Source organism: Phoenix dactylifera, chromosome 17, assembly GCF_051530095.1.
Source record: "Phoenix dactylifera cultivar Ajwa chromosome 17, Ajwa_hap1_PhDact_Kaust_v1.1, whole genome shotgun sequence".
NCBI classification, from domain to species: domain Eukaryota; kingdom Viridiplantae; phylum Streptophyta; class Magnoliopsida; order Arecales; family Arecaceae; genus Phoenix; species Phoenix dactylifera.
Window position 1 is genome coordinate 20,160,904 of NC_143206.1, and position 10,163 is coordinate 20,171,066.

At 41.6% G+C, this 10,163-nt stretch overlaps 1 protein-coding gene across 1 annotated transcript; it reads right to left on the reverse strand.

The window, feature by feature from the left end:
* Window positions 1-881: 881 nt before the first annotated feature.
* On the reverse strand, window positions 882-1,502 carry LOC103695764 (uncharacterized). The gene has a single exon (XM_008777173.4). It carries the CDS (start codon window positions 1,500-1,502, stop codon window positions 882-884), a length of 621 nt encoding a protein of 206 aa, XP_008775395.4.
* Between the last annotated feature and the right edge of the window lie 8,661 nt (window positions 1,503-10,163).

Sequence of the window (10,163 nt, forward strand, 5' to 3'; positions counted from 1 at the left end):
AGTGTAGGCATGGGTCTTCGAAGGAAGACGATGAGCCGATCGGGGCAGCTGAGTCAACTCAGCCCTACCCGCTCCCGATGCCCTGTTCGACTTAGCTGGGCTTCTGGCCCATTTCAATGGGCTGGGGCCCTATCCATGGGCCAGCCCAGTTTCAACAGCTTGGCCCTTTACCCCATGGCCCGACCCGTTGGTTAGGGGCAAGCCCGAGATTGGCTTGGCCCATCCCGGCTCGGTTCCGCCTTGCTGGCCCAAACACATGGTCGAGCCCGACCCTTTTACGGATTCTGGGTCAGACCCCAACACCACACCGAGTTGAGTCATCTCGGTGTCCATCACCGGTGCACCCATTGCCTTCATCTTCGGCGACCTTCTCCTAGCCAAATTAGTGGGCTTTTGCCATCCATCCATGTCCGTGGGCGACATAGGGAGGTTCGGCGCAGCAATAGGAGACCTCGGCCCCGACTCAGGGGGATGATCCTGCACCGGCGTTGTTTGGACGACCTTCGTCATGGTGGCCTTCTTCATCGGCTTGTTCGCCTTCGGCTGTCATACCTTGGTTGTTGTCAGCCACGGGCCAAAGGGAAGCCGACTCCCCAAACCATCCCCCTTCTTCGACTTAGATGTCGGCTCCTGGAGGGGCTCCTCCGTCTCAGTTTGCTGGGAGCACTGATCTCCCAGATCTCCAAGCATTGCCAGAGCCGTGGGAGAAAAAGGGAATTCCCTCTCTCCGTGCCCCAGCCGGGCACACTTGTAGCAAAAACCAGGTAGGTTTTTGTAGCGAAAAGCCTACCAATATAGGTCAGATCCTACCTGGATGAAAGTCCCTGCCGGATCGGCATGCCCGCATCCACCTCAACCTTGACACGGGCGAATCCAAGTTTTCAGCCATGGTCGGTGACCTTGTCCAGCGCCAAAGGTCGTCCGGCCTTCACTACGATACCCCAGATCATCTCCTTTGTCCAGTACTCTATCGGTAAACTTGGCAACCGAAGCCAAACTATCATCCGGCACAACTGATTGGTCCCTGGAACGAAGTTTGGCCGCCAGCGCTCCATAGCCAGGAGCTGACCAGCCACCAGCCAGGGTCCACCTTCCATGGCCGCCTCCCGATCCTTCTCACACCGAAAACGAAACGCAAAGGTCTCGTCCGCCATCATGAACTCCTCGACATCATAGTCGAGTTTTCCAACCACCCGCAACTTCCGACTAATCCATTCCATTGGCATGCGACGACCCAGGCTACGCATGATCACCGTGGTATTATGCCACGCCGCCCTGGCCACCTCCATCTTCTCTGGTGAGATCTCCACCACATCCGTGAAGCGCCGTTTCAGGGCATCCAGCTCCGCCGTCGTGATTTGGTGATTGGTCCATGTCGGCATCCTCAACGAGCCCTTTACCACATTTGTCCATGTCCGGCCCTTCTCGGGTGCTTTTGGAAGGATTCGCTCCCCTTTGTCACCCGAGCTCGCCACCATCTTCTCCGGCTCCGCAGGGCCCATCGTTGCCATCCTCCACAGTACCTCGTGTTTGTTGAAATGCTCCACCGGTAGCACGATTCCTAAAGCACCAACCCGGACAACGTGGACCCCCCTTCTCTCACACCAGGCATTTGGGAGAAGTCCCCACCCACCGCACGAGAATTGGCGCACCTAGGCGCACATCCCGAGTCACTCTCTCTCTCCTCCTCACTCTCACTCTCCTCACTTGGCCCACTCTCTCTTGAGTTTCTCCGAGTGGCCCAGCCTGCCTCTATTTCTTGATTATTTTTATTAATTTTATTTAAAAGTTATTCACTCAAGAATTTTTCTGACAAGTTTTTAAATTATTAATCTAATGAAAAGAAAACCTATAAATCATCCGTTCGATGTAAAATTTGGTGATTGGGTAAATAGCATGCCTGACTTGACTGACACCGCTGACTTATCTCTGTAAGGTACTAATCTTCACAGCAGCTGCTTGGACAAAGTGGTTTCTTTTCCAGCCCCAAACGAACCTCTTCGCATCATCCCACATTACCTAGAATAGAGCGCATAAAAAAAAAAAAAGACCATGTGTACTTGGTACATGATTCAGTGCCAAAACCATACAAAAAAAGAAAAAACATAAAAAAAGAAAAAAGAAAAAAAAGAGGGTCAGTAGAGGGCCAAGAGGCAAGAGGTTCCTCTTCGAGCCTCTATTTTAAACGAAATAGTAGACCGAAGACGGAGCCTCTCCGCGCGGTGGCTTCCTAGCCCTTCACCAGCTGGCTTCCACCTTCCTCGATCTTCCTTCCTCTCCTTCTCCCTCCCTCCTCCGCTCTTTCTCTCTTTTTTCTTCTCTTTCCTTCTCTTTCTCCTCCTCCGTTGTCGGTTCTCGCTTGGTTGTTGGAATTGTCCAAGCCGCGCTGCCCATCGGTACATCTCGGTATGCCTCTAATCGGATGGTTCAGGACGGTTCTGCTGACCATATCCCTCACTCCTTTTTTCGTTGAACACATCATAACCTTTGTCATGCCCTGAGCCCAGCACTCATACCCGAAATGTGACACGGCCGCACACTCTCTAGGGCAAAGCCCTAGAAAATACGCAAAGCCTAAAAATATATTACAACCTCAATATCATTGAACAATAATGATCTCAATTCATACTAAACAACAAAATTGATCCAATTACAAAATTTGATCATCTAACTAGTATCAGTGGTGCTCTATCTAATCATCCCCTCCACTTGTGATCTCAATCATAACATGTACTATGTAATCTGTAATTTTGAAAAAGAAAATGAGGTTGTGAGCTTTACAGCTCAATAAGAATCTCCACATATCTACACCAATACAATAATAATATAATTATGAAAACCACAAGAAATCATTGCACACATCCTGAAATCACAAATCGGCTATCAATAATGCTTGAATAATCAATATAAATATGTACATCAAATATCAATAAAAATTCAGCCACTCAAGAGTGATATATCATACGATATCTCGTAAATCTTTATTAGTGTTTTCAATAATTTTCATTCCATTCTTTTTTAACTTGATCTGGTTTAATTATCGTTTTGACTCTAGGCCAAATCTAGGTCACATCTCTAGCCTATGATGGAGCCTACCAAGATATCACATTTCCAGTCTGTGACGGGACGTGCTATAGTTTTACATTTTCAGTCTATGATGGAACATGCTATAGTTTCACACTTTCAGCCTGTGACGAGGCCTACTATAGTTTCATATTTCCAGCCTGTGATGGGGCTTGCCAAAGTATTACATTTTCTACCTATGACGAGGCTTGTCATAGTAACGAGATAAGCCCAAAGTTCTAATTTATTCAAATCAGTTCACATCCGCACATCAATTTCTTTTTATTTCTGACTTTAGACTAACCATGGTCATATTTTCCATCCGTGACGAAGCAATTAATATAACATGGTTAATCCAGAGCACCATATCCATTAGTCCGATTATGCAAGTGTAAGTTATACTCATATATGCATCCATCATACTATTAATCATAAGCATATACGATTAAAATATGTTTTGATATAGAAACCATCATAAAACTATTCTTGCTTCTTACTTAACTAGCTCATTAGCATATCATATATATATAGGTACAAAAATATCTAGATCATGCAGGTTGGTAAACAAAGATTCTTACCTCTTTGCTAACAATCCAAAAAGACGGATCACCTGCCCACATTATGATTTATGAACCGGGGTCGCAGAACCTGCTTAATGTTCTCTTGACTAAAAGATTGTTCTCTTACAAAACTAAATCAACATCAAAAATCCAAACAACCTAGAATTCTCTACTGGTCCATTAAAAGGTCCACCATTACGAGTAATCTAGGACTATCCTATGAGTCCATTTAACTAAAATTTTCTTAAATCAAGCTAGAGAGAGAAAATACCAAGAGAAAAAATGGTAGAGAGAGAAACTAGGGTATAAGATCTCGTTGGGCTTCTTTCTGCCCGGATGACTATATTTCCATACAAAACTAGAGTCGGCTATGAAACGAGGCCAACTAGATAACAATGCATAATTGTTCGAATTGGTCAGTACAAGGTAATCTAATTTATCTGATCAAGAATTACATATGAAATCAAAAAAATAGATTGGGAGTTATCAATTACGGGTCCAATGGTGGCTGACAACAGTCAGGCGTAGGACGGGCAGGGTCAACTAGGTAGCAGCATTCGATGATCCAAATTGATCGGATCTGGCCTGTCAAGCCAGTCAAATCGTGAAACAAGAATCGGACCATGGTTCAAGTAACACAATAGGAATTTATGATGATAGAGTCCAACGATACTCGACGATGGTCGGGGTAAGACTAGCATGATGGGTGGTCATAGTGTCACTGGTCTAGAGCCCTCTACTGGGGTCAACCTAGTCCATAATGAGAACACTAGGACCTCCTGTTGGGTCTATAGAATCATATAAAGAGAGAGAAATAAAGAAAGAGAAACCAAGATAGGAGAGAGGAGAGAGGAGAGAGGAGAGAGGAGAGAGGAGTCTCTTCTTCTTTCTCAAAGGAGGGGCATCTCTCTCCTTTCTTCTTGAATCAAGGGGGTGGCACAACCACTAAGGTGGCCCAGCCCCGATGACGATGACTGGCTTAGTGATGACCTTCAACTGCGGTCATCGTTGGTGGCGGCGACAACTGCAACAGTGACCGAAGAATGAGAAGGTCGGGTCGGGTGCTGCGAGTCCACAAGGAGGAGATGGGAAGAGGGAGGCTCGGGCGGTGGGGTTGCCGGCATGGTGGCCATGGCCCATGTGGTGCGACGGCGCCTTGCGGCGAGGTAGCCAGCAAAACTCGGAAGAAAAAGGTTAAAATAGGGCACCTCTATTTCAAAAGGTAATCTAGTGATTCGCCGACCCAAATCACCAAGAATAGTGGCAATAAACCTAGAAAAAGAAGAAGAGGAAAGCAGTTTGAGTCCTACCTCAATTCAGCAACAATTCTGCAAGATTTTTGGCAAGGAATCAAGAAGGATACTCGAAAGAAAAGCTTGGAAATTGGCAGCGATATCTCGAGTTTTCGTCAATGAAACACAAAGAGAGAGGAAGGAGGATTAAATAGGAAAATCTCAGAGTTCTAGATAATCTCGAATTGCTCTCGGGGAGTTTCTGACTCAGCAGGGATTGGAAGAGGAAGAAGACTCCCATCGGAGTCTTCTTCTCCGCCTGGATCATGCCAGGTAGCATGGTCGGTCTGGGCCTAGCCACTCTGGGTCCGCCCACGAGCCTCTAAAATTTTTGGGTTATTATAACCTCAAATGTTACCATTGATTCTAAAAAGGAATCACTTGCAAATTTATTCAAATTTAAAAAAAAACTAAGTACAATCATAAGTATATCTCGTAGTATACTATCTTCTATAACAACCAATTTCTTGTACAAATATCACATGTTGACATGAGAGTCAAAATCCTCCCTATCATAGTGACTCTCTTCTCCTGCATCCATCGAATGCAAGCAACAAAAAAAAGAGAGTTCAAAAGCTGGTCCATAGAGGAAGGAGCGGTCTTAAAGCTGTCCAAAAAAGCAAAAGAGCTGCCCTAAAGTTGACATCAGATTATAAAATCATATTTCGAAAGCGATACTCCTTTGATACAAAAGCTATTGGAGGAGAGATCTGATCTTTAATACTATGAGGACCTGTGCAGGCATGTATTTAGTCCTACATCGATTATTCGTTGAATAGATCTTGGGTACTTATATAAGACTAAGAAACCCAAGAAATACTTTTTGGATAGCCTTTTTGGGTGAGATCTTGAATTGTTACAAATGGTATTGAGCGGACCCGACTCATAACCTGTGTAGACTAGGGGACACCGCAACACGGATCCATTGGGGCTGACCATGGGCCTATCATGGTTATTGTGATTAGATTTATATGGATTTGAATTCTTAGCCTAACGAGGATGTCAGAGCTTAAATGAAGAAAGTATATGAGGACCAATGCGGGCATATGTTTAGTCCTATATCAATTATTCGTTGGATAGATCTTGAGTACTTATACAGGATCAAGGAACCCAAATAATACCTTTCAACTAGCCTTTTTGGATGAGATCTTAGGTTATTATAAATAGTATCAAAGCGAATCCAGCCCATGGCCCATGTGGACATTGTAACAAGGGCTCAGTGAGACTGATAACAGGCCGATTGTGGTGCTTGTGATGATTAAATTTGAATGGATTTGGACATCTAATCTGATAAGAGTGTTAGAACTTAAATGGGAAAGTACGTGAGGACTTATGCAGGTGTTTGTTTAGTTTCACATCGGTTATTTGCTGGAAGGATCTTGGGTACTTAAACATAACTAAGAAATCCAAAAAATACCTTCTAGTTAGCTTTTTTGGGTGAGGTTCTGAGTCGTGACAAATGGTATTAGAGCGAACTCGACCTATAGCTTATGTAGATTAGGGGATACTGCAGTACAAATTTATAGAGGCCGACTACGGGCTGATCTGGTGCTTATAATTAGATTTAAATAGATTTGAACCCTTAGCCTGATGAGAATGTTAGGGCATAAACACGGAGAGTATGTGAAGATATGTGCGGGCGTGTGTTTGGTCCTACATCAGTTATTCACTGGATAGATCTTGGGTACTTATATAGAACTAAGAAACCTAAGATATATCTTTCGGTTGGCCTTTTGGGTGAGGGCTTGAGTAATTTAAATGCAACCTAAATGCCATATCAGAAAAAAATTAAAAAATAACCAAACTAGCCTTAAGTAATGTAACATCCATCTAAGGAGGAGAACAACCATGAGGCACCATTGGTTTGGAGCTTGATCTTAATAAATCATCAGAAAAAAGTTATATGCCAAGAAAAAAGTAATTTATATCTCTCAAGCAAGTGGATGCTTTTAAAATTTTCTACCGCAGAAAATTAGTATCAAGAGTTTTGTCATTTGAGCCAGCCTATTCGTGGTCCAAGTCATTCCATAAAACCGTAACTAATGCACTCTCTAAAAATAAGAGTTCTCACGTACGTATTAATTTGGATCATTTTGATGATAGGTTGCTAGAGCTATTATAATTCTATATGTAGACCTAGGAATCTTCATCCACAACGACAATGTCAATAAATCATATCTATGATATTGGATAAGTAAAACTCAGAATCAGCAAATGATACACCGACATCCCCGATCTCTGTGACATAGTGGGCAGAGAAGGAAGAACAAAACCTAATCAAGAAGGACGCTCGTTGCTGAATGCTAGTCAGAAATTAAGAATGCTCGTCCTCGGATGCTAGTTAGGAAGGAAGCTTGTCGTCGATCATTTGTTAGGAAGGAACACTCATGGTGGGGTGGCGAAGCAAGAAAGAAACCCTAGCCACTCAATCTCGAAGAGAAAAAAACTCCTAAAGACGAAAGACCTCGAAGAGATCGAAGAGTTGGAAAAATGAAAGAGGAGGTCTATTTTTTTATAGGGATAATTTTGACTTTTACAATAAATAAGTGGTTTCACTAATGCTATTAATTTAATCGGGTGTAACTGTAGGTTTTACAAAATATGAAGGGTAAGTGTAATAAACCTAAACCTTAGGAAGGAGTTTTGTAAGGTTATTTTTGTCAATTTAATTTTTTTTTGACGTGGCATTACTCAGTTGAGTTAGAAGCAAAAGGTCCTGACCTGTGACACTAAGCAAAGGCAGTTTCAGCCACATCGGGAGATAGAGACGCATGGTAATTCGAATCCACCGAATCAAAGGCTGAATCATTCGCCAAAGCTAGGGATTTTTCTTTTTCAACGAATCCCAGGCATGGATAATAAGAGTCGTCCGTTTAATCAGACACGACTAAAAGGCAAGCTCGAAATCACCGACATTTAGCTTCGGATCCAGAACCTTTGTTCCCTTTGTTGCGTACTAAGGCACGTAAGCTTTTTTCAGCCTTTGATAGGACAATCATCTGACTCTTTTTCAGCGAGAGAACACACTTTCTTTCTGCAGGACTAGGACTCGAAAATAAACCTCAGAGGGGTAAGTATAAGTTTTTCATACTATTAGGTGTATATAAATATACCCCCAATCTCAAGAAGATATTTGTAATTTACTCAAGAAAAGAAATCGAAGAGAAGTAATTTCCTCTTTCTCGTTCGAGGGCAGGAGGACTTATTTTTTACTATTCTAAGACAGAACTTTCTTACCACTCTTACTACTACTTGAATCTTTCTTTTCTAACCAGCCAATGTTGATGTTTTAGATCCGAACCATTCCACCTGCTATATGTACTGGTATTACCCTATAAAGCAAAGTTAGACAATGGAGAAAGACATGGAATTGATAGGAACCATAGCCAAGTGGCTAAGGCAGAATCCGACCAGTTCTTACAACGCCATTCTATCCATCTTTTTGTTATATTTTAAATGGATAAAACGGCAAAAATATGAGAATTTATAAATTTAAGAGTTGCATCTATATATATATATATATATATATATATATATATATATATATATATATATATATATATATATATATATATATATATATATATATGGATGGAAATAAGTTTTTCTAATTCTAGTTTCATTCATTTTTCTATTTTGGGGTTCCTAACGAGCTTGCTATGCTTTCACAACTTGGCAAATCCATCGGAAAAAATTGGATTCAAGCCAATAAATCAATAAATAAATATTACTATATATAAATTAGTATTTTTGTATACTTTTATATATTTATATATAAATATATTACTAACTATAAACAAATATATATAGTAATTACTGGGCACGCTCACTCTAGCCTATCCGACGAAGTTTCTCTTGTAGACAGCTTCGTTTCCACTAGAAGATCTTGTTTGTCAAACTATATCCCCAGTATATTCATCATCGGAAAAACATTTCTATCTGCGGGTACTTAATGCTTATCTATTGGAAGGCATAACATACTCCATGTGAGATAGGGGTGCCCATAAAAAAAACTATTGAGTTGGGGATATAATAACTATGGCAGGAGTTTACCTTTCTCTGTCAATATAATTCTCTGGAGCTGTATGAACCGACAGTTTATTCAAAAGAGTTAGATTCATAAGTTCCCATGGTTGCCATGTAGAGATGAATCACAATAGCTTTTCACTCCACCTTTGTTAGGGATGGAGCTCCCTATAATGATATACTTGTACACCTGCTATTCACACACACACATACTGTATATAATGCCAAGGGGCTTTGAGCCAGCTGCAAGAAGGCAGCCTCCAAAACTTTGAGCCTTTATCCTGCTAAAAACCTCGATGTTGAAGGGAGAAAAAGTAGCTGCCTCCTTCCGAAATTTCCTCGAGACCCCCACTGTACCCAATGCAGGGGGGAAAAGATGCAAAAAAATCACTTTTATCTTTTATTAAAAGAAAACGAAACTTTATCATATGCATTTAGAAAAAAATTGGAGGTCTTCCTGATATCACTTATGGAAGGGATAGAAAGATCCGATCAAGATTATCTATTAAATTTTCCTTTTAAAAAAGCAACACGTGTATCACAGACGACAAGATCTACTAAAATTATTTTTGAAGGAGAACCATCCATTTATAAAGGACTTTGCTTTCCTCCGCCAATCTAACAACAGCACCATATAAGTATTAAAATAAATGATGCGCCTCGCTTAAAACGCACGAGAGACCCAACCTGCTGGCATGACCTACACCCAGAAATATATTTAGGATATGGACTCAGAAGCTTTATAGGTTAACGGTATGCTTTTAGGCTTTGCGAGCGAAAACCCGAAACAGGTAATTGAATATTTCAGATTGGATCCCATTCAGAGCCAATCGTGCACGACAGTACCAAGAAAAATTCAATCTTTAAATTTCTTCCAGTCCGGTCCCAACATAGGTGTTCGAATGGGGTTTTAGTCCAGTTTCCAAATTGTATCATGCTTCTAATCTGACCTGCATGCAGCAATATATCCCCGTATGATGGCTGAGGCCTACCTCATGATTTAAGATACTCAAACATGTAGAGCACAACGAAAAAGACAGTCGAGCAGCTTCAGAGTCTACAATAAGCAGTAGAATGGTAAACTACATGGTAAGATTACCTAAAAATAATAGCCGAGAGGGTTTGAAAAAGGATCAGGCCCTGTGAATAGAGCAAGGGCAGGTTTTTTTTAAATCTTGGTTGTTCTTTTATCAAATATTACAGCAGAAGAAAAACTGAAAAA